Source organism: Saccostrea echinata, unplaced genomic scaffold (assembly GCF_033153115.1).
Source record: "Saccostrea echinata isolate AGI-Se365-2 ecotype Australia unplaced genomic scaffold, CSIRO_AGI_Sech_v1 ptg000025l, whole genome shotgun sequence".
Classification (NCBI taxonomy): Eukaryota; Metazoa; Mollusca; class Bivalvia; order Ostreida; family Ostreidae; genus Saccostrea; species Saccostrea echinata.
Genome location: NW_026889774.1, coordinates 21,269,628 through 21,295,766, shown reverse-complemented (window position 1 = coordinate 21,295,766; position 26,139 = coordinate 21,269,628). Strand labels below are relative to the sequence as shown.

The following is a 26,139-nucleotide window of genomic DNA, read 5'->3' as shown; positions in this document are numbered from 1 at the left end:
TTTTATATACATGTATTATCTTGGGTACACAACTCTTATCCGCAACTCCTATACCACCTACAATGTATTAAAATTTAATGAAACTTTCAAACAATCTTTATTACCTGTACATTGTGCTATAGTGCAACTCCTATTTTTCGTTATTTGGGGTTTCCCATAGCAAAATATAAAACTGCCATTATACTCATATGGGGAGTATCACTTTTAGAGGTCACTGCTCACTTTGCCTATAGTTAGTCCTCAAACAAGAATTGCACTTCAAAAGGATGAGGCTTTAAAAAGAGACACTCAATGTTATGCTAGGTGCTGGCAGAATTAAGTCTTTCTGTGGCTTGAATCCACACCATAGGTCTAAATATGACACTTCACCTTTAGCCGGTAACGTCTCAATTGGAGCTAGTAAAAAAAATCCCACATGGACGTTAAGCTTAATTAATACAATCTAATCAACAAATCAGTATTTATATGTATCTGTGATATAACATCCATGCATTTTATTTATTTTGAGCCTTACGTACAATAAAAATCAGAAATATGAGTATCTGTTGAAAAGAATCATTTAATTTCTTCCTTTTTTTCATTCCACCTCTAAGAAAAGCAATATCTTCTCTGCAAAATACATTACATACGAATTTGTTAAATTGAAGAACTTTAAGCAGAGTGACTGTACTAAAAGATGTAAGAGTTTGTGGTCAGTTCGTCAGCTGTAACAAAGAGTGTTTGCTGTCTTATTAAAAAGTATCGTGCATCACCTGAATTTTTCCACATTTTCAAATGAAAGAGTGGCACAAAAACGTTACATTCATAAATCATGTAAATTTCGAATTTATTGGATGGTGTTAAAAATTTACAAGATAACTTCCAGTTTACTGGTCAAACTATCTGAATGTCTTTTTCCTTAAATAGAATACTTGGGATAGAAAATATCTAACTTTAATTAACATAAGTTAACTTTATAAGAAAACATGTTAAGAGCTACTCATAAAATCATACAATTTCTTTACATGCTTTTATTTCAATCAAACTCTCATACAATGAAGCATTCTAGGATAACAAAGATGAATCAAAGTGGTTTCACACCACCTAACTATGAGGAAACTTTGAATATGAGACGTCCCTGTGCACCTTTGTTGTTTATGACGTCTTCGTGTGCCGTTGGTGCCTGATCTAATGTATAAACCTTTCCTATGTGTGGCTTTATCCATCCATCCCTCATCCCTGCAGCTACAGCAGCATCAATTTCGTCCATTTCACCCTGTTTATTAATTTTTGTTCAAATATTTTTTATAGAAGTCAAACTCTGTGTTACATTTACAATTCTGGAAAATGTCACAAAATTCTGGAAAAACACACTTTTTTGTAAATTTCATTCCATTAACTTAAATGGTATGTAAAACTTCCAAGATAGCTTCACAAATATTTGAAGAGAATTTTCGAATTCGGCTTACCTGTGAAGCGTTAAACAGAAGCATTCCCGTTACAATGCATTCCTTCTGCATGGCCAACCGCGGAGTGATCTCCACAGAGCCTCTGTTACCTACCACCTACACACAAACAAAAACAGAAATCTGAAAGTTTGACATTAAAGCACTTTTTCTTTTAATACTTCACTGTCTTTGGACATTTTCCTGGAGACAGGTACCATATGTTGAAAATGAACTAGATAAACCCAATATATGTACAACTTTATACAATACTATTTTCTTGAAGTCCAAGAAAAAAAAACAAAAACATTTTTTCAGTAGTGTTTACAGCTTCCTTAACCAACAATGTATTCATATTTTGAAAAGTAAATTTTGTAAATAATTTAGATATAAATAATTGGGATACTTGTAACATATTTTAAATAAATTTTAAGAATACCACAATTCGTCCTTTCTTTGCAATCATTGTTAGATCTCTTTCCAGATTTACATTTGCCAACATTTCTATGATGATATGTGGGCCAATACTACTTGTAGCTTCCTTAAAAAAGAGTAAAACGTATTAGAATAAGTTATAAACTTTGCTTTTTTTGTAATGTAATTGGTCATGAAAAGTTCAAGTACTGAAAACAAAAGCAGATTTTAAAGAAATATAAGGAAGAACTTCTACCATGATTTTTGTTGCATATCCTTCGTCTCTGTGACAGAAAACAGCGTCACATCCGTTCCGTGTGATTAAGTCGAGGCCAGCCTGACTTCCAGCTGTTCCTAAGACACGCAGTCCCCTGGAATGTGCAATCTGCACACAAGCTAAACCAACCTGTAATCGGTTTCAAGGATGAAAGGCATGCATAAAGATACCAGACGAAAACGTTGAAACATGCAAATCAACTCAAGAAAATTAATCTGAAGAACCTAAAAAAATTTCCTTAATAAAAACTGCACTTTTACTCAAATTGAGAAGTCATTGCGTCATAACACATACCGCGCCACTAGCTCCATGTATTAGGACTGTTTCTCCGGGTTTAGCTCTTCCTCTGTCGGAATATAAAGGAGGATCATTCTATCAAAATCTGACGAATGAAGAACTTACCGTTTTGAAGCCAGTATTTTATAGTTCTAGCTAATATACATTTTCTATAGCCTTAGATTATGACTTGAATAATTATGATTATACTAAACTGATTAAATATTAACTTCGTTTATAATAACTTGACATAAACTAACACGATCATAAGAGCTCTGTATGCTGTATAGTAGGGAACCCCAATACCAGCTCCCTGCTCATACGTCAGGTTACTATGGAGAAGTTTGGTGTCAGCGGACGCTGCTGTGCAATACTCAGCATAACCACCAGAGGTCGCTGACATAGTGTACACCCTGTCTCCTTTCTGTCAAAATACGCGTCAATTATTTAAATTAGTGCTCGTGCGAGGTGAGAACTTACTGAATTATTCTGAACAAAAAGTAATATACAGGTGTAAAAGTAATTATGATTATTTATTGGAGTGAACTGTAAATTTTATTTCACAAATTTGCTTTTTTAAAAGCCAATTCGAAAAAATCAGAAAACGATCATAGAAATGAAAAAGATGAAGATAGCGAACATTGATCGATCTGAAAAAAAAAATCTTCAAAAGAAGGCAATGTAATGTTTTGTTCAAAAAATGAAAAAAAAAAAAATAAGCAAGATTTCAAAAGGAAATCACTGTAAAGAATCGTTCAGTTCATTATGGAAACACTGTGCATAGGTTCTGCCTTTTTTCCCTGTTGGACGATAATTTTTGAGATTCGGTCTAAAATAGTTTGGTCTCTTAGACGCTAATTTGTCTTTTTCTTGACTTTCTATTCTTCAGATCAGAAGAAGATATCAAATACAGGATCAACAGTTCTTTCCTTGAGAATACATGAACCAGAAAGGTCATAAACCAGCAAGATAAAGAAATGAAGGTATATATAGGATGATAATTCAGATATCCTATCCCATTATTCATCATGTAAAGTGCAATTTGTTTACTAACACAAATACATGTTAAGGTTTTGCCAAAGGTCAACGTGTCCAAAAATTTATTTTTACAATAGCTCCAAAACTATGTGGTTTATAAAGTTCAAACTTTTACAGTTTATAAATATATCACTGATTAACAGATAGAAAGTATCACTTGATAACAAATACTTAAAGAAAGTATTTATCGAGAAAAATTCTTTTCAAAAAATGCATATATTTTTTTTAAAATACACCTAATTAATTCCGTACTTTTAGTGAAAGCCATCATTGCAGAAACAATATATGTTTATCAATGAAAGTTACAGAATTAAGCAGGTGCATTTTTTTAAATATGCAAATTTTTTGAAATTGTTTTTTCTCAAAAAATATATTTTTTTAAATATTTGTTTTTAAGTGATACTTTCTATCTCTTAATCAATGATATATTTATAAACTGTAAAAGTTTTAACTTTATACCTCACACAGTTTTGGAGCTGTTGTAAAAATAAATTTTTGGGCATGTTGACCTTTGGTAAAACCTTAATGTATCTTATCCGTTCTATTTAACATGTTGGGTTTTTTTCCTCCCTCACTTTTTGATAGGTCGATCTTAAATTTTACGGTATGTAACAAATGAAATGTACATCAAAGGTTACGGCAAGCAGTGTGTGATTATTTTAGTACATGTATTCGAAAATTGTTTTACTACAGTGCATTTGGTGTATTATAATAAATTTTCAGTTATTTAAGTCAGGAAAACGTTCACAAAAAAAGATGCTGGCATTATCTTCCAACACTTGATTTTGGTAAAGCACCAAATTTTGAATTTGAAGAATAAAATCGGATTTATTTTTTGCCAAATTTGAATTTATCAACCAGCATTTTTGACATTTACATGTAGTTTCCTATGATAAATACGTTTTTAATTATGATCATTGCAAAGTTTATACATTGTATATTTATACATTATACATGATGCACTGAAATAAAAAGTTTAAATTGTAATAAAAAGATTAGATTTATATGGTATCATACATGAATATTTATAAACCCGCCCTACCTTCAAGTGTCTAACATTGGATCCCACATCCTCCACAACCCCTGCAACATCTTTCCCGGGGGTGTAAGGCAGGGTAGGCTTTGCAGCATATGTCCCTGATCTTATATATGTATCTACTGGATTAATTCCAGCAGCATGGACTTTTATTAGAACCTTGAATATGTGCAAAATGAATTAAAAAATAGAATTAGTTAAACTTCGTGGATTTTACTAATCTGTAGATCTGGTGTTTTTTAAAAATGTTGAAAACATATAATAATCAGTACTGTGTTATTCACTGTTATATACCGGTACTGAACAAAGAGAATCTAAACAACTTTAAAACTGGTTCACAGAATTGATTTACGGGTTAATCACGCATGGACTACAAATAGTTCATGGCGCTGAAAGATGAAACGCAGTCATGATATCGGACTTAGTAAGAAATAAATACTCACCAGTCAGTAAAATTTGCACAAACATTGAAAATTGTGATAAATAATACATGTATTCTAGATAATGAATCTGGGCTCTCTTTTATTCCGTTTCAATTTCTATGGTCTGCTTTCAATTTTATTCCATGACTGAAAATTTATTACCAATACCTCTCTCCTATTGAAAGACAGAACCATAAAATCATGTAAATAAATGTAATACCTGATCGTTGGAAGGTTTTGGCACGGAAACGTTTGTTTCAAGTTTTAAAACCTCTGGGCTTCCAAACTCTGTCACTCGTATTGCTCGCATTATCGCTTTTACAAAAGATCGTGCGGACATGCTGAAATAGGAAAAAATTAAAATATCTTAAAGAGATTGGTCTTGTGATTCTTGTTTCATAATTTTTAAATCCAAAAAATAAAATGACTTTAATATTACTGTTTATGAAAACAAGTTCTCATAATGATCATTCATGAGCGTGCTTGGGTTTTCCCTGTTGAGGCATTTCATGTATTTTTGTTACTTATCCTGTGCCGTAGTTAGATATATACAAACAATATTGTAGTAGAATGTAGATCAAACTATTTTTAAACTTAGATAACATTTTAAAGATGTCCGAACCGCAATTAAAACAAGTAAAGGCGTTAAGAGTCTAATAGGACTGAAAAATCGAGGATAGAGATAAGGTTACCTGCACGCCCTGCCATACACAGTGAATCAAAGCACATAAAAATATTTATATTGCAGCGCTAGGAACATATGCACACAGCGAAATGATGTAGAAATTTTTACCCACCATAAGCTGTTTCCATCCACCTAAACGACTTAGATCGTGATAACACCAAATATATCATAAAATGAATACACTATAACCTGTCTCCGTTTAAATGTTTTGATTCCTCATTTCTTGAAACACATACTTTTGCGTGGCTGACAAAAATTTGCTACACTTAGTATCCACGAACAGAAAAAGGGTGGTTGTTATTATGTAAATATTGCATGTAGTTGAGTGTAACATTGAAAATTTTCACCCCAAGAAAACCATTGTCAACCGAGGGCAGGCGCAGCCTTTGTCTTGAAATGGTCGAGTTTTCTTTTTAAAAGAGGGTGCTACCGCACCCAACGTAACCATCCCCGTTCTGACGGTCTTGCCTTGCAAATGTTGGACATTTTAAAAACATGTGCTGGTCAATTTTAACTGCCTTAGTTGTCATATTTCCTAAAACAGCCTATCAATCTAATATGTTTATACCCCCCAAATTTTTTTTTAGTTATTTCACTTTAAATCGACTATCACCATTGTTACATATACATTAAACAACATTTCTTCACTTTCCAAAACTTAAACTAGAGGTTAGGTGAGCACTGAGCTCACAAAATGATACCTCCGCTCCCATATGAATATATGTACATGACAAAGTCCATTTTTCGCTATGGGAGAGCCCAAATACCCTTCCGACCAAAATATAAAGTAGGAGGTGCACAATGGTACTTTATACATTTAATGCAGATTCTGTGAAAGTTTCATCAGATTTTATTCAGTGGTATTAGAGTTGCGGATTAGAGATTGATACCCACAATGTTATCATGACTATAAAGACATGTTTTGATACCGGAAACCCAAAATATGTGTCCGATCAAAAAATTAAATTTAAAACAAAAAACCGTGATTTTTTAGGATTTTGCAAAGTTTTAAATAGGCCGTAGTCCATTGTTCCCCATTTTAAAAGAGATAGTTTGTGTAATCATATCCGGAGACTTTCGGTGTTCGGCTCTTATCAATACTAGATTAAACGTAACCATTCATTTTGTAAATAATGAAGGAAGTGTCTATCGGCACGACGGTCGTGCCGATTATTTTCGTTATTCGCACGACGGTCGTGCGTATTACAGTTCTTATCCGCACGACACAAGAGAGATAACTCTATAGTACATTATATACACTTTTCACCAAAAATTTAATACAAAGTAAAAGAGATGCACAGTAGAACTAATTATAACATTCGGTTAAGTAAAATTTGCTTACGGTGAATTTTCTTCGTGAATCGTCGTGACAAAGTATAATAAGAATTAATTTTTTATTCGTCCTTTATATCATCTCTTGAGTATGTAACGTACTTCAGACGTTGATTGGAAATTTAAAAAAAATATAGCTATCTATTTTCAATAATTTTCTTTCGTTTTTATGGTGTTTATATTCTCTTTCCATAATTTTCCATTTTTCTGGATGGTTTTAATAATTTAATAATCTCTCTCTCTCTCCCTCTCTCCTTCAATACAACCTTCAACCTTCCAGTATACTGTAGACGTATTTTTATTTATCAAGGGGATTAATTAATAACGCTATATGTGAAGATTTATCACAACGTACAAATTTAAAAATCTTTAAGAGTGCAAAGGCAATCAAAAATTCAAATAATTTTATATCCGCGAATTGAACAGAGTTTGCGATTCCATGGAATTGTGACCCCGTAAAAAAATAACGTTCACATTACTTCACATAGCTATTATAAAATGATTAAAATATTCTGTCGTATTTCCCCTATTTATTTTATTTTAAAATAAATTTTATGTTAAACAGTAAATCAATCAATTTCAAATATATTCATAGAGGATTTTTTTAAGATTTATGCATTATTATATACTTTGATAGTGAACATATATAGTTTCATCTAAACGTTTTCTCATTTAAGTACGTTGATCAAACTTGTTTGGAGTTTTTCAAATATACAGGAACATTTAAATTCATTCAAAAATTCTTTAAAATTAACATGATACGATATAATCCATGTCCATAAAAGAAAAGATTGATTTTAATTTCAGAGTAGTAAATATAAATATTTAAAAAAAGCATGGGATAGATTCACATCTAGTCTACTTTATTGCAATACTGAGACCGTGATCTTGATTCCGATATAATAATTCACGATCCGCACATGTGTATCATAGGACGCAGACTACCAATTATTTTGCCATAATGTACTCCTTTATAACAAAAAAATTAATTTAAAGAATTTCACTGCCTCAACTCACCTGGAAAATCAGGAAAATTCGTAGTGTACAAGCCATGCTGTGACACTTCAAATAGCCCCTACACTGCACGTATTTCAAATTCCCTTAAAATTTGAGAAGCAGATTAAAAAAGTCTTTTTTCATACCCTTCCTAAAAAGCAAAGATTCCAAGACTGTAATTTTAAAAAAAAATTCCAGACATTTTTTTTCTATCTAAAATCAACCCACTCCACCCCATACACATTCCAGAGGATTTTAAAGGAAGAAAACCCGGCACCACTTGCACAGAATGGGGCAAATTAACCATCAGTGTCGGACTGTCCGGAAGCTTTTTTTTTCTAATATATAAAACTGAAATTTGAGTGTCGTATTTCGAAAAAAGGCCGTTGTTTTCTTTTTGAAAAATCGTAATCTGAATTATGCCGCGGCAAACATTCTAGCACTTGAATGAACTAGGAATTTCTGAAGAGTTAGGGATAAGTTCACTTTTTGTGTCCGTCTAATGTTAAATTCGCTTTGAGTTTCTGCACACAATAGCAAAACACCGAGTAAAAATTTATTTATATAAATAAAGTATATGCAAATATAAATAATATAAAGTTATGTAATGTTTTTGTTTTTAATATATAAATATTTTATTGTTATAGATAAAAGATGAATTGAATTTTTGCTGTGTGAAAGGCCCTAACCATGGAGCCTGATTAGTGCCCTAATCTTGGAGCCTAATTAGCGTCCTAATTATGGCGCCTAACAGATGTTCTAAATGTATAAGGTGTCTTGACACCTAACATTGGTGCAGCGGCCCTATACTTGGAGCCTAATGCCCTAACGGGTGCCCTAATCATGGAGCCTAATGCCCTAACAGGTGCCCTAACTATGGAGCTTATTGCCCTAATGGGTGCCCTAATGACGTTAGGTGTCAGACAGAGTATATATTTAAGGATCGAGAGAGAGAGAGAGAGAGTCTCAGAGAGTGAGTGAACACGCAGATAGCTTGTACTTGATATGTAAACTGCGTTTGGATATTATTATACTCGTTGAATCAAAACTCTGCTGTTGTTGTTTTGTTATTAGATCTATAGTTCCTAACTTAAACACAGGATCCACAATATTTTGTGACACAGGGACGTTGTGAATATAGTCACTTCTTAAGGACTGGTTCTTAGAGCTACTGTCCGGAACCCCCCCCCCCCCCCGAAAAAAAAAAGTCACAGTTATAAACAAAAAATTACAAATAAAGTATATGCAAATATAAATAGTATAAAGTTATAAACAAAAAAAATTATAAAATTGTTTCAAAGTTTGTCGTGCGAATAGCCTCCGTAATCGGCACGACCGTCGTGCGGATAACAACAGTAATCGGCACGACCGTCGTGCGGATAACACCGGTAATTAGCACGACCGTCGTGCGGATAGCCTCGGCCAATAATGAAACGAAAGTAGTCTTAGTAGACTTTTTAAAATGACAGGGAAAGTAGGTAAGTTAAAAAAAGAAACAAATATAATTATTATATCTTTCTGAGTTCTTTATAACTTTGAACTTCCGACATTTAACCATTGTTTTAAAGTGTACAACAAATTACGTTTGTAAATGATACTGCGAAAGTTGGGATCGACGAAACACCTATTGTTATACAGCCATTTTAAATGTTGGTAGTGATTTAATTCTGTTCAGATGAGTTAACTTTTATATCTGTTATGAGTTGTTATGTTTAGGTTTTAGAGGAAGAAAAAAATGAAGACAAAATAAATCTCTCATTTTTTTTATTTGACATTTAACAGGGTTACTATATGTAAAGAACACAAAAACGTTTCAACCGCTATCAAATGAGATAAAATCTATGATTGAGGAAAAGAAAAGAGTGGTTGATGCGGGCATTGAAGAGGACAAAATAAAACCAGGTAATAATGTTGCTGTGCAGTTTAAACTTAATAGGACTGGGATCATTGAGGTGAAAACATGGTCAAGAAGGTAGAATTCTTGAATTATTGCTTTACAGAGAGGATAATACTTTTCATTGGGCCTATATTTTCACTGTAAAATCACATCAGATTTAGATACTATACCCTTTTTTTTAAATTCTATGTAAGACATGTACCTGTGTACCAGCCTCATATAGTGCACAGGCCTCTGAATTTCTATCAATAAGCCGTTACATGATTGATTAGAGTAATATATATATACCCCCTCTATATATAAATATAGAGGGGTATATATATATTACTCTAATCAATCATGTAAGGGCTTATTGATAGAAATTCAGAGGCCTGTGTATAGTGAGACTTCTCCCTTGGAAAGCTGGCTATAGTGAGTTTTCCCCAGTGAAGCCTCAAGGGAAGAGTGGCTATCCTCCAATTAACCAACAATATTGCACATGGCTTCTCCCCTACATTCTTAGTTTGGATTTTATTCAGTGGCATGTCTTTGATATATACATTTGCATCAAATCCTACACTGGATTCTATTTTCCCTTGGGGAGGGGCTACTCTGACAGTTATTAATTATATGGAGTCAGTGAGAGTGTAATTTCCCCAGTGCCAATTTCCTCACCATTAAAGTATTATTCATTTAATATCCAAAAGCACAGTTTCTGTTTATATGAGAATTAAAACTAGTCTATGGAATAACAATGTCTAAGACTCCTCTACTGGGTTGATATTGTAGAGGGAAAACAAATTAAATTTTTAAAGGTGGCCTAATATCTATTGAAAAATTTATGACATATACAGGCACCACTGTGCAGCGCCACGAGAGGTGTTGACTTGAGACATTGAATTTTATCACTGATTGCAATTTCTTTTGAGAGTCAATTTTGAGTTTAAACTCTATGATTTAATTTGAAAGATATTTTGAAAGATATTTTTAGAATTTATATTTAAGATGAACAATTTATGAGTCGAAAACACTCAATTTTCCATTAAAATAACTAGTTGACTTTCATATAAACTTTAGCCGAAGTATTGTTGCTGTGGATTATAATGGCCCTGAGAGCTAAAATTTAGTGTTTATAAGGTTGGGGGAAATCGTACTCTTGGGGGGGGGGGGGAAAAAAGGAAAGGGAAGTGTGGCTCTAGTGTGAAATTTCTGCTGGGGGAGAATCCTGTTTTAGAGTACAGATATACTGGGGAGGGGGGAGGGGAAAGCTGCATGACTATGGGGGAATTCCTTCTATACAACACCAATACATGTACATGATACTGTATATAGCATTGTCATTTGAAAATTATTTTTAAATTACAATATAATTTTTCAGGAAATCTCACTTCAATTGCAAAGCACATTGGTAAAAATCTGAAGTCAGTAACCTCACTGATTGTAATCACAGACAATGTTTTCTGGGAGACATTTTGGAAAGAGCAATCAAATAAAATCCACAACAAACTGGAAGGTAAAATATCTTACAATATTTCTGATGTATACATGAGTCACATGGAACATGGTTAGATTTCATTCAATCAAGCATTAAATTGGGAGAATATGGTATGTTTTACAACTTACAATTGATGCAGCTGCAATGAGTTGTGCATACTAGAGGTGATGCTGTTTTTAGGGTTTACATTTTTAAAAATATTTTGTGCATAAATTATTGTTCTAGTCACAACTTGAAATGTATAAATGTTAGATTTGATTGATTGATTGTGTTTTGTTTTATGTCCCGTTCGAGAATTTTTCCCTCATATAGAGACGTCACCATATACCGATGAAGGGCTTCAAATTTAGACCTTTACTTGGCACTAAGGGCCATTGAGCAGTGAGGGTTCTTTATCGTGCCAATGCCTACCGTGACACGTAGCCTTGGTTTTTAAGGTCTCATCCGAAAGACCCACAACTTTAGCTCCAATGTGCAATTGGTGAAGGAACAGTTGCTACCTATTTTTTATCGACTTAGGTCAGTCTCGGCTGTGATTCGAACACACAACCTTTCGATTATGGAGCAAGTGCTCTACCAACTGAGCTACTGTGAGGGTGTTATAAATGTTAGAAGCTTATACACGTATATACTCAAGACAAATGTTGTGACTGGAGGGTATGTCATGACCTTAACCCAGATTAATTTGGACAAGGTCAAGTCACAGGTTGTTTAAATGTATCTTCACCATAAGTTTCAAAGTACAAATAATGTTGGTGACCAGAGAGTGTAACAACCCTACACTATGGTCAGTTGGACAAGGACAAGGTCACTGAGTTTGAAGTATAAAATTCTTTGTTTCATAATTTGTAAGGGAATAATATAAAGAGGATCATACTTGGCCTGAGGGTTCATTATGAACATAGGATGCGTCACAACCTTAAATAAAGGTCATTAAGACTAGGTCAAGGTCACAGGTTCAGAAGTGACAAAATTTGAAGGACTTGGAAATGCAAGGAGAGCATATTTGGTCATAGACTCATAGTCGACATGAAGATTGGTTATGACCAAGAGGTCTGTCATGATTCATGGCTGTTTGCATAAACTCAAGGTCACATGGCTGAGACGTTCTTGGGACAATGATACCATATATTTAGCAGTGTGCTAACTTATTTTAGTGGTTTTAAGTAGCCCGCAAAAATTATCACTAAATTTGCACCGTTGTGTATAAGTACTGAATAGGAGAACATAATTAACTTCGATCAGTCTGCTGTTAAACAATACACTTTCATCTGATGTTGATTTTAACTCAAACTCTCGTCTAAATCAGTATTCAAACGTAAATTCAACATACTTAAACTCATCTAGAAGGTGAACTTCCTTTCTTTTACAACCTTATGTAACTGAGTGTCTGCCAAAAAAGTTTCTCCAAAATTATTGGCATACCTTTGAGCAAGCAAAATGCCAAATTTTACACCCACTAAAGAAACCCACTGTATGGTATATAAATGCTAGGATTGTGAAAGGTCATAGTTTATATTCAACACAAAGGATGCTCAAGACCAGAATTGTTATAACCTTGAAATGATTACATTTCAGCAAGATGCAAGACACAGTTGCATAGCTTTTTTAGGTCACTTAAGTCACTCAGGTGACCTATTGCTATCCCTTTTTGTCCGTTGTCGTGGGTTGTGCATCTTGCGTAGTGTGTTACCATTTGAACATTTTCAGCTTCTTCTCTGGAACTGCTGAACCAATACTTGATATTGCGATTACTTTATTTAATGGAACTCTTTCTCGGTGAAGGTAGGAAATGTCTGTTAACTGGGGGCAATGTGCTGTTCCATACAACGTGATATCTAGCCTGGTTCCCTGGCTCATCCTTGCCAAGGCAGTATCGCGGAGTATACGAGGCATAACAGGGACAGAGAACCAGGCTATGCGAGATAAGCATTGTGGATTTTTAAAGGACAGATATGAAAGAATCTTGCAGAACATTCCCTGTACCACACTTATAAATTTTAAGAGAACCTAGTCCTCATGTGTTAATTTTTTTTGATACTTTTTCAGTAAGCCAACTCTTCTAATTAAATTCAACCATTTCTTTCTGATTATCGCTACTTTTGGAAGCTGATAAAAAAAAATTTAAACATTCCAAATTAGACAACCTACTATTAGAAGTTCATCCCTTTGCAATACATAGTACTTTCGGCATACTAATTGTTCAAATCATTTGATTGTCACTAACGCAAGTAATTCATGCCCCTGAATAACTGTGAGGTAATTGCGATACAAAGTATTTCAACATTTTTGGCATATAGCATGTATGAGTGAAGGAGGACAAAAATTCTGAATTTCATGGTCTCTGCCCCCCTGGTGCCTGAGGGGTGGGGCTAAAACCACCAAAATTAATGCAATCCTTAAAAATCTTCTTTACTCCCCGACAACAAGCAGTCAAACTGTTGGCATTCATGATTGTAATAAGCACTGAATCCTCTACCAAAATTGTGAAATTCATGGCCCCAGGGTCAGGGGTTCTGGTTCTAGGGTGGGGCTATGTAGATTATATAGTGAAAATGCTTTATTTCTTTGAAAATCTTCTTCTCTGCTCCTGTGTATTAAACAAACTAACTAAGTACATAGTTATGATGAGCAAGGGTGCCTCTTCTAAAATTTTGAAATTTCTGGCCCCAGGATGAGGGGGTTCTGCGAAGGGGGGGGGGGGTGGCTGGCTCTATTGATTATATTTTGTTTGTTTGTTTTAATGTCTCACCCAAGAATTTTTCACTTATATGGAGACTCCACCACTTGCCAGTGGAGGGCTGCAAATTTATACCAATACTTGGCACTCAGGGCCATTGAGCATTGAGGGATCTTTTTTGTGCCAACACCTTCTGCAAGTTGGCACCTGGGTTTATATGGTCTCATCCCAAGGACCGATCTCCACTTCCTGCAGTGGATTTGAACCCACGACGTAAGGATAAGCTCCTTACTCTGCGACTCATGAGCAGATGCTCTAACCACTGCGCCATGTGGGTGACCTATTGATTATATAATGAAAGTGCATTAATTCTTTGAAAATCTTCTCTGCTCCTATCTATCAAACAAACAAACCAAGTATATAGTTATGATGAGTAAGGATGCCTCTTCCAAAATTGTGAATTTCATGGCCCCTGGGTCAGGGGTCCTGTTGTTGGAAGGGTGCTCTATTGAAAATATAGTGAAAATGCATTAATTCTTTGAAAATCTTCTTCTCTGCTCCTATGTATTATGTAAACAAACTAAAGGCATGGTTATGATAACAAGGATGCCTCTTCAAAAATTGTGAAATTCCTGCACATGGTCGGGGGTTCTGGTGAAAGGGGGGGGCTCTTTTGATTATATAGTGAAAATGCATAATTTCTTTGAAAATATTCTTTTAAGCTCCTGGTTATAAAACAAATAAACTAAGTGTATAGTTATGATGAGCAAGGGGTTTCTTCCAGAAATGCGAGGGTTTTTTTTATTTATGTAATTGCAAAACATATACACCTCTCTCTCCCACTCTCATACCTGTTGGACAGATACATACACATACATATATATGTATATATATACATACACATGCAAATAAACATAAATACCTGATTTACAATACATATTCATTCATAATATTAAGAGTTACTATTAGACACATTAAAAAGACATTTCCACTTGGACCATCTATTTTTATAAAATGTATTTTCTGACATTTTTTCCTCTAAAGTATAGTAATTGTTTAAATATTTTGAAATTTCATTAAAGACAATATTATTGTTTTTTCTTGATTGTTGAAATAAGTATTTCTTCACCAACAGGATTATCAAATTTATTACCATGTGATCTTTTTCCAGATAACCAAAAATAACAGTTTTCACATCAAATTCAATTCTTTTACCAGACTTTTGAAAAATCCAATCTGACAATTCTAGCCATTAAATCATAGAAACCTGTGGACAGTAGAAAAATATATGCTTAATTGATTCTGGTTCTAATTTACATATTGAACAAAGTGTTCAATTTTTAATTTTAGACAAATATAAGTACTTATTAGTACCTAATATTCTATGAATAATTCTATAATTAAACCACATAAGTCCCGAGTCTTTCGTTATCAATTTAAAGTTTGCATAAACATGTTTCCAGTTGAAATTTGACTCTTAACTTTAGATCAGTAGCCCATTTGTTTTCACAAATTGGTTTGTGCTGTATTTTTGACATTAAATAATCATAAATATTTCTGGATCCTTTTTTGTTCTTACAAAGTATTTTTATAAATTCAGGTTGATATGGTTTGACAGTAGTATTATATGACAATTGCTTGATATTTGGCCATGCACTCAAAATACTTTGCTTCAGACCCTCATGTGTGGTAAATGGTAATTTTACTAAATAATATTTTGTGATACTTTCATAGCTAATAAAATTACCTTCTATATTGAATAAGTCATGTACTATGTGGAACCCTTTATCAAACATTTGCTTACAAAATACATATTTATTTTGAATCTTTATTTTATTATTATACCACAGTGGTTCACACAATGAATTTAAATTAAAACTTTCTAATAATTCTTTAAAAGAAATGTGAGTTTCATTGCCCCTGAATCAGATGTTCTGGTGTAAGGGTGGGATCTATTGATACCTGTAATATAGTGAAAATGTGTTAATTTTTTTATTCTTTGAAAATCTCCAACTAACTGCATATAAATATGATGTGAGAGGTTATAGTTTACATGGTGATAGTGATAAATGGGGGCAAGAGGAACTTATACTTTATGAGCTGTTACTGTTACTAGACTAATTATTTTGTGGATCATCCTATTTTTCTTGCTTTTGGATAATAAAGTTTCATCTATCAATTTATTTCATACTTCTATGGATCCTCTAAATTGTTGTATTATATGCAGGTGACTGTAAAGGCCCTTGAGCCTCTTGTTTCAAAATGGCAGACTTATTTTTAAGTGTTTTTAAGATCATTCTTTCTTAAATTGTCTTTTCAGGGGTGTTTTTAAGATTATTCTTTCCTAAGTTGTCTTTTAAAGAGACTGGGGGGTTGTGGCCATTTTTAGACTATATTGATCTCCTTTAGAGGAAGAGCTCCATATGAAGATATAGAAAATGATCAATTTTTAAAACTAAAATTTTTGAAAATTTTCTTTGCCAAATGATAGTTGACAGCTTAAGATATCATATCTAAAAAATTAAGTTAAATCTGGTGGTTAATTTGTGGTTAATTTGTTGACCCCCCAGCCTCCTTAAAGGATGTTTTTCATATATGACATATCTAATTTTGTTTTCATATTCAGAGCTGTTGGATGATGATGAAGAAGATGATGGAATTGAGTTCACTTTGGTTGTGGTTTGTAACATAAACCAGCACCTTCTGACTTCTTTTCCTTCTTTCACCTCAAAAGCCACTGTGATAAGTGAAGATGAAAAATACCTTGAACATGGATCAAAAACATGTCACATGGTTGTTACAATGGAAAACAACAATCAAGAAAGCATCGAAACCCTAGCCAAACAAATTGTGGACAAATTCAACAATCAAAATTGTTCCAGTAGCTCAAAAGACCAAGTAGATACTGTTACCCCTGTTCAGACTCCAACAGAGAACAAAGAACCACAGTTTCTAAAAGTTGAGGTTTTGGAAAATTTCAATCAAGGGAAAGCTCCAGACCTTTCTACAAAACCAAATGATGAAGATGAAATCTCAAAGGAATCTGGCATTAAGTATGAGTTCCTTTTTCAATTTATATAGAACTTCTAATTAGATGTAGAATATCTCAGGATCTGGCCATTAAATTTATACCTTAAAAGATTGTTGGTCCAAGATATTTTCAAGAAATGTGAAGGATAAATTATAGATAATTACAGTGTTTTTACCTCTTTGTTAGATCTTTTAGCTCTTCCTATTCTTGTTTAAAAAGTCTGTATAGATTCAGACATGGAAGGTTCTGCCACTGCTTCAATGCTGCATAGAATCATACTCTGGGCCATTTTAAAATAATTTTTGTTTGCCCTCTACCGATTCAGGGTTAAAAAAAAAATTGGGTCAGTAGGTAGGTTGGAAAAAAAAATTTCCTAGAAAGTTTCAACATCAATGCTGAATTTTCAAAATATGAAGGGATGAGAAAAATTCGAAATGAAAAGGAAAAAAATATAATTTCCTGGAGATAAATCAGTCAGATAATGAGTCAGACTATTTTTAGCCAGTCGGTCAGGAGAGGGCAAACAAACAATTTTTTAAAGATGGCCTTGCATAATTTTTCATTTTGTATTGCATAGCTTTGTCGCCGGAACAAACACTGATGACAAAGTGGAGGAGGATAACAGTTATCCCCTTAAAAATCCTGGCCTGTGTCTCTACATTGGTTTATTGGAATTTGATGCCGATTCTGAAAAAGCTGAGGTGTCTTTAGAGAACAGGCATTCTTCTTCAAAGGAATTTCAGAAGATGAAGGATAGTTTTGAAAACTTGGGATGTTTTGTGAAAAAGAAACTTAATCCAACTGCTGAACAAGCAATACAATTTTTACAAGAAGGTAATTGCTACTTTTTCTATTTATAATCTAGTTTATAACTAGTCAGATTTATTGATACTTTACTCCAGTCTTTTTCATTATACTATGATTTACATAATTATACATGTGAATATTTCATTTTTTTTTTTGACATGACATAGGAATAAATTGGTGTAAGAAACTGAAGCCCAGCTTCTTTGTACTAATCATCAGTACACACGGACAGGAAGTACCCATGGTTATTAAAGAGGATAACAAAGAGCCCCATGAGCAGCACCCATCTGGGATCACAGTTCAAAAGAAACCTAGGACTGAAATGGTACATCAGTTGTTCTTCCATAATGGAAAGTCTCTTTTAACAAGAGACATTATCAGAATGTTTGACCAACACAATTGTTCGGCTCTTGAAGGCAAACCCTGTCTTTTTTTTATTCAGGTAATATTTTTATTTATTTAATCCTGTTGCTTTGCCATTATGTATACTGTGAAACCTGTCTAATCTGACATGCACTGGGAGACACATTTTGTGTTGGGATTAGCAGGGTGTTGGATTACCCAGTGTAAAGACCATTATTAAAATGGAATTAAAATAAAGGTCGTAATTTACAGTGAAATGAATTTCACAGGTGTCGGATAAGACAGTTTTTACTGCACATGTATTTAATAACCCTCATTCAAGATATATTCCCATGCACTTCTTCAAGCCAAAACTTGCATTCTGTCTAGTGTTAAATACTTAAATCTTAAATCTGTGTAAATTTAAGGATAAATTGTGTTTTGAATGATTTTTGTTTTTCACTTACCTCAGTGAAGTTGGGGGAGATTATATAATACCCTAAATGTCTTCAGCGCCGGCATCCCAAGTTAAAGTATTTGGAGCAAGTACTTTCACACCCTATATTGATAAGAGATGCATAGATGATGCTTCTAGTATGTTTCATTGTACCAGTCAGTTTTCAGAAGGTGAATTTTCGGCCAAAGAATAACCAGCTTAATGTTTTTTGAGCAGGTTTATGTTTTTGGACCAGGCAAAAGTTTTTAGAGCAGGTCTCATTTCCAAACTTGCATGGATGATACATCTGAGAATGCACACTACAAAACTTAATTAAGATGCTGGATCTGACCTTCATTTTCTGAGTGAGCAGGTCTTATTAATCAGGTTAAAGTCTTTGAAGCCATTCTCATTTTCAAATAACTATAACCCCTACATTGACCAAACTTGCATTTGATGATACATCTAAGGATGCACACTATCAGAATTGCTTCAGAAGCTGTATCTGACCTACATTTTTTGGATGGTTCATTTTAAAATAATGTAAGCTTTAAAATAACATTTTAGATAAACTGTAAGCCTCGTGTGACCAAAACTGCATAGATTATACATCTTTTAATACACACTACCAGACTTGCTTCATATGCTGGATTTGACCTGTATTTCCAGATGAGTGACCAGGTTTTAGTTTTTTGAGCAGGTTGATTTCAGTGTTACTTCAAGCCCTATCTGGACCAAACTTGCATGGATGATGTATCCAAGAATGCACACTACCAGACTTGCTTCAGAAGCTGGGTTTGGCTTGAATTTTCTGGAGGAGTGACCAGGTTAATGATTTTGGAGCACGTTCATTCAAGTGTAATTTTAAGCCCTACCTGGACCAATCTTAGATTTATGATGCATCTAGTACACTACTGGACATGTTTCGGATCCTGGATCTGACATTCGTTTTCTGGATGAGTGACCAGGTTAATTTTTTAGCAGGTCCAATTGCAAGTATTTATAAAGCCTTCCTGAACCAAACATGTATGGATTATGCATCAAGGAATATGACTTCCAAACTTGATTTTGATGCTAGGTCTGGTCTGTATTTTCTGGATGAGTGACCATATTAAAGTTTTTCGAGCAAGTCCATTTCCAAGTAACTGCAAGCCCTTCCTGCACAAAATTTGCATAAATGTTGCATCTAGGGATGGATAATACTAGATTATTTGTTAGGTCTGGACTGTGCCTTACTTAAGGATAATATCCATTGAGATGAGCTACATAATCTCTGACTACCTATGTTTTAGAGAAGCATATATAAAATTCTCATTTTTCTGAGCAAGAATTATTATCATTCTCTCATGTATTTAACAACTTTGTGAAGAAAATATATATTTCTTGAACAGTTGTTAAAAGTCCAATAAATATTTTTTTTTTCAGTCATGCAGGAGTCGATTTGGTTTAGATGGACATGAGAACTTTGATCCTGGAGTGATGGTTAATGTTTTGACAGCAGAAAATGATATTAGGGCTGGTCTAAAGAGCCCTGATTCTGTAGATGCCTCAAGCGATACTTCACATCAGGATACAACAGATGCCAAGCGAAGTACAACGAAGCAGACAGAAGAAGATAAAGAGGCCAGATTAAAGCAAATCCAGGAGGCAAGTATAAAATTTAGTGAAATCAACATTGTTCATGGGGACCAATGTTTGTGGATTTTGTGGATCATCCTAACCCTGGAATTTACATCCCTACGAACGATAACTTCCACATAATGTTCACATATCGGTTCATTGAATCTTCTGTAAACAAGAATCACCCATGAAATTACATTACAAGAATTAGTAAAATTTTGAAATACATTAAAATTAAAATACATATTAATGAAAAAGATTATATAATTAATTACTGATTTAATATTCTGGCATTGTTTAATGTTGTGGATGTTCAGTTTCATAATTTGAGTTTTGTTCATGGTTGTGAGGGGATTCAAAACAAGATAAAATCTTTCTTTTACAGTGGAATAAAAAAGCAAAGCTTGCAGTGCTGCACAGACATATTTTGGATTACAACAAATATCTCATGGAACATAGAACCATTTCACTGCTGGAAGCACAGGGAACAGACAATGAGATAGCCATCAAATTATTTGAGACTTTACTTTCAGAAGGCCTCACAATTGATCAGATAAATGAAATAAAGGAGGAATGTAAAGGATTTGAACAAGAGATTCTGGATTTCTTTTTCCCAGAGCCTATAATAAGTGATCCGCCACCTTGTGTCAATGATGCTTTAGTCATGTTTGCCTCTGCTCCAGGTATTTGTTTATACAAGTAATAAACATTCAGCGTGTGGATATTGCTTAATATCTTTTAATAAATAATAATTGATTCTATATTTTCAGGAAAAGAGGCTTACAATAGAGATAAACAAGGAGGGTGGCTGATTACAAACCTGGAGACTCAGCTGAAAGAAACTTTGGAGACAAAACCAGAAAAAATTGATCTACTGGCGGAGCTAACAAAGGTCTCTGGGAGAATAGCTTATAAATATGAGACAGATACAGGCACCAGTGAGAGCAGTGGTCATAAGTCAGTACCCTGTCTGTATCACAAGCTCAGTAGGGATGTCATTATATGGCCAGAGGAGATAAAAAATGCCAAAGAACTTTATGAGGGAGACCCGGATGGAGAATTGAAGGACTTTTTGAAATGGATTAGGAACCAGTAAACAAAGAAGACCCCTAAAAACATCAAAATGCAAATATGAAAATTTGTATGAAATATTAATTTCTGATGAGTAGAATTATTTTTTTTATTTCCCGTTTTTTAACTTTTTTAAAAAGATTTTTTCCCATTTATTGCACATTCAATAATTATATCCCCTGCAAACTCAGTTTGTTGGGTATTATTACATAGAGATCACCTATTCCACCTTGTCTGTCTGTCTTCCATCTGTTTGTGCATATATAAATATAGGTAGCTAGAACTTTGTAATGGACAATCAAAGTTTTACATAGGAATAGAAATAAATCTTTAAAATCGATATCTACTTCTCAAGAACAGGAAAGCCATGATTAGTCCTAATTATATGGAAGCATCCTCAGGTAGTGTAGATTAAAGTGTGTTCAAATCATGACCCCCGTAGGTAGGCTGGTGCTACAATTGGTGATCAAAGTTTTACAAAGGAATATATAGGAAAAGAATGTTGTTGAAGAAGAAAGGCCAAAGCTACTCAGGTAAGCATTGCGGCCCATGGGTATCTTGTTTATGAATAAACACTTCACACAAATATTACTTATGTCTGAAAGGTGTGTCATGACTTTCAACCAGGGTCATTCTGGCAATTTCAAGAACACTGGCAAAAAATATAAAATTTTTGCTGGAAGTTAAAACTTCAAACAATAATTATTCATGAGTTAAAAGTATGTCATAACCTTGACCCAAAGTCATTGTGGTGAGTTCAAAGTCACTGGCAGAAAAAGTGTAAAATTCATATGTCAGGTCTGTAAATTCCTACTGGAGAAACATTGGATGCCTATGTTTCACTAAACGATTACGTATGACTCAAGGATGTGTCATTATTTTTTAATCAAGATCATTTTGGCAAGTTTAAGGTGAATGGGCACTTTTAAAAAAAAAATTGCAGCAGGGGTATTAATTTGTGAGCTTGCTTATAGTAATTCTAATTATTCTTAACAAGTTTTGATAATTTAGTCAATGTAATTCTTGAGAAGAATATTGACTTTTTAATTTTTATGCTTGCAAAATTGAAAACTATTAGTTAGGCCTGTCTGCCTTGTGCCTCTGTCTATTTACTTGTCCACAACTTTATATACAATGTATTAATCTCAAACACCATTTCTGAAGTGAAGAACACGAAAATTTCATACATAGTGTAAATGTACTAGAGGGTGTGTATTACCCCGACTTATGGTTATTTAAAATGTCAAGGTCACAGGAGTTTTAAATGTGAACTAATGACTGTAATTTAGAAATATGTCCTTTAATTCACAGTGGAAAGATATGATCAGGGGGTGTGCAATGACCTTGACATAATGACAATTGTCAAAAGCTATGATCCCGTTTTGAAAGTGTAAAAGTTTTGTCTGGCCCATAATTTTGATAGGGTGGAATGTTAGCAATTTTTACTAGCACGCAGCTAGGTTATTATCAGGGAATGTAAATGGCTCCTTACTTCTCTGAATAAAGTTAAATTTTGCCCCATTATTAATTGACCAAGCCTTGGGGATATTGGAGAGTTACAAACACATCTAGTTTTTATTACTTCTGCCACCCCCCCCCCCCCGAAAAAAAAAATAAACTTCATCTCTTAATATTTTTGCAATTAAATAAGCAATATAGTCACTTGTTTATTTTTTTTCTCATTTATAGTCTGATTCCGTTTTCCTTCATTGAGGATGGGCATTTTACAACCCATTGTCAGTAAATACCTCTAACTTTCAATTAATTGTGTCAGAAAGCAAGTCATTACAGTTTATTCTAACACCAAGGTGTATATAAACACTTTTCTCCAATACTTGTTTAATTCCCAGTCAATCTGAACTGCACCCACTGATTTTTACACATGTTGCCAAATATTTATCTGGAAAGAAAATCAAATACATTGCAATTCACACTTGTTGAATCAGAATTTCTTCTTACTTTTGTATGTACAATTGTTTTAAATAAGTTATATTTAACAATTTCAGTATATGTATCATTTATTAAGCATCATTCACTGACATTCTTTTCTTATTATTGAATACGAGATTACCTAGAACTCTTACAAGACTAGCACTAGTTCTCTTGTCTTTGATTTCAGTCACCGCTGCTAGAAGGTACAAAAGTTTTTTGTTTTTTTTTCCAGAGAATTCATAAGTGTAATTAGCTTCAGGGTACCAGTCTATTACACTGAAGACTTCTGATTCTTAGGTACAAATTTTATACAAATTTTGTAAAGTTGGTGTCAGAGATAAGTTTACTTATCAAATAAGTACTTCAATCAATAAAAGAGTACACGTATAGCTGTCAAACATATACATGGTTGCTTTTCTTGCTCAAGGTGTGATCTCATAATCTGAACTCATTATGCCGTATAGGTACTAGTTATAAAGCTCTTTTTCTGTCAGCATTTGCTGATTGGGTATATATTCCATGTCTTGTTATAATTACATATATTTAAGTGTTCAAGTTTTGATCTCTTTTTCTTTGTTCATGATGCAATTTATATGCCAGTCTAAAATATGTTTTAGTGATATTAATGAATAACAACAGAATGTGTATTTATTAATTGTTAATATCTTATATCACTTTTCATGTTAACTGTTCTCTTTTAATACATCGTTTACTAATACCTACCTGTGATCATTATTTAAATATGCTTATATTTTTTTCAATTTATTCTTGACATTTTATGCTCAATATATACATTAAATGATTATATAATCCTCTGAATTAATTTTAGTTATATGCAGAGTAAATTTCTTGAATTACATTCTGGTGATAATGAATGACTCGTTTGAAGAGCATGATAAAGTACACTTTAGTTAATGAAAACGGTTCACCAAATAAGTATATAAAATGATAAAACCTCATTCATACTAAAATCGGTAGTGTTAGGTAGAGGTTGGATTCAGTGAGTTTTCTATGGAAAATGACATATACATGTATTGGTGCTTATCAAGGTAGACGAGTTATCTAAATATAGTTTTTTCACCGAGTCTTTTTGCAGGATAAATTAAACACCGGATTCGGAACAAAATTAATTCATTACGTGTCTCATATGCATAGAACAAAAAACCTAGAAAATATAAATTAATTATATGCTTATTTGCTGTTAAAAACGATATTTATTAAAAGAAAAAATGCGTGTGCATAAATATTATAACTATATGAACAGAAGCTTACCAGGAATCCAGAATATTTGTGAAAAGTAATATTTTAAATAATACTTTTTTTTCAATATGATTGGTTCAGTCTTCTACCGTAAAGACAAAAAGAGTTGACGTCCAGAATTGATGGATTTAATGCTTATATACTAGGTAAACATTAACTTCTATGAACCTCGACCAGTTTTAGGGTACAACTATAAATCTCAAGTTGATGGTACATGCAAAGAAATTGGAGCACATATTAGATTACCTGGCATCAATTATTTGCCTACTTTTCCGTACGAATGGTCTAAAATAGCACTTCGGTCAATATTGTATCCACTACATATCTAAGACGTACATATGGCAGCACTTACTTGAACATAGCCATGGCTGGTGTTCCTTTTATGAAGCTGGTAAGTTTTTACATGCAAAGGTGTAAAATTACGCCATGCGTCTATTTTATATAATATATGATGTGGTTTGGATACTTTCACTACTTTTCACCCAAGGGTGTCGTAAACTATAGGTGCAAATGAACTTCTTGGCTCAATTAAATTCATGACGTTAAGTGTTCAGTAGTAGATTTGGTCAAAATTATTTCTGTACACTTTATATATGTAACCAGAAAGGAGAAAGTGCAACGGATCAGAACAGGTTCAAACATACATTGCACATTTTGGTGCCGTGACCAGGATTTTGAAAAGAAACTTTGACTTCGCTAGATCCAGTTTTTGATAGCGTAAGAAGAGCTACATAAGCCCTAGAGTTGATAGATTAAGTTCTAGTCAAGGTGCTAGACATAAGTTTATATCAAGAATCAATAAGACTTTTGAGTGAGAATGAGATGACCGAAAGTGCTCTAGATACTAGCATGAGTTCATAGATTTCAGATTTAGAAAAAAAATGCTTCAGGAGAGAAAAATGCGGAGCAGACCAGGATTCGAACCCGGGCACCCTCAATCTCTAGTCAGGTGTTCTACCAACTGAACTATCTGGCCACCAGCTATCGAACCCATCTGACTGTCACATCACTCCCTCCTTAAAGGTTTTCACGCCCAAAACACCAACCCAGGTTCTTTCCTGGTAGGTTTTTTACCTGTCATTCTCAGGGAATGGGTATGGCACCAAATTAAACAGAAGAGAGAAAAATGCGAGACAAGACCGGGATTCGAATTCGGGCCTGGTCCGTCGCAGTTTTCTCCTTCCTTTCCTGTTACATTTTGTGCTGTGACTATGCCCTGGAATTAACAGGTGAAATTCATATAAAGTATCACGAATTTAAGACTTAATCAGGTAGTGGTAAATTTGCTCATTTTCAACACCAGGTCAGACCTGCTCTACGCCCAAACTTTCCTTAACATTTCAAAAGGTCTGAAATCCCCACACCCAAAAAATAAAATTTTCGAGTTAGAATTTTCGAGGCCTCCCTTTCAAAAACGATGCTACGTCCCTACATGGGAATATTAAGTGGTAAAAGTTTTTGAAAATCTGAATAAGAACAACACGGTTAAAGTCATTAAAGTTACTCAGGTGAGTATTGTGGCCCATGATCTTCGTTATTCAAATGTTTTTGAAATTATTTCTTATGTTTGATGTTGTATCTCTATCAAATCTGCAATAGTTGACTTGTATCTAAAGCATGAAAAAATGTTCCGACATTATAGCTCCTTTACTTCCTGTTAAATCTTTCACTTTACAATGTTCAACTCCC

General features: G+C 33.7%; 2 protein-coding genes across 3 annotated transcripts; one reads left to right on the top strand and one right to left on the bottom strand.

Moving 5' to 3' along the window:
• Positions 1-982: 982 nt before the first annotated feature.
• On the bottom strand, positions 983-5,817 carry LOC133192160 (quinone oxidoreductase-like). 2 transcript variants are annotated; one of them, XM_061328104.1, is made up of 9 exons: positions 5,762-5,817; positions 5,108-5,228; positions 4,472-4,624; positions 2,652-2,815; positions 2,410-2,461; positions 2,095-2,244; positions 1,864-1,965; positions 1,449-1,544; positions 983-1,255 (listed from the first exon to the last, which is right to left on the bottom strand). In XM_061328104.1, the coding sequence occupies exons 2-9, from the start codon at positions 5,225-5,227 to the stop codon at positions 1,088-1,090; spliced, it is 1,005 nt and encodes a 334-aa protein (XP_061184088.1). In that variant the 5' UTR covers position 5,228; positions 5,762-5,817; the 3' UTR covers positions 983-1,087. The 2 variants fall into 2 exon arrangements, with proteins under 2 accessions (XP_061184088.1, XP_061184089.1); XM_061328105.1 differs by lacking the exon at positions 5,762-5,817 and adding an exon at positions 5,685-5,750.
• Positions 5,818-9,686: 3,869 nt separating this feature from the next.
• On the top strand, positions 9,687-23,957 carry LOC133192159 (uncharacterized). The gene is made up of 8 exons (XM_061328103.1): positions 9,687-9,802; positions 11,155-11,289; positions 16,578-17,004; positions 17,560-17,816; positions 17,957-18,231; positions 19,993-20,214; positions 20,573-20,870; positions 20,958-23,957. The coding sequence occupies exons 1-8, from the start codon at positions 9,742-9,744 to the stop codon at positions 21,281-21,283; spliced, it is 2,001 nt and encodes a 666-aa protein (XP_061184087.1). The 5' UTR covers positions 9,687-9,741; the 3' UTR covers positions 21,284-23,957.
• The last annotated feature ends 2,182 nt before the right edge of the window (positions 23,958-26,139 follow it).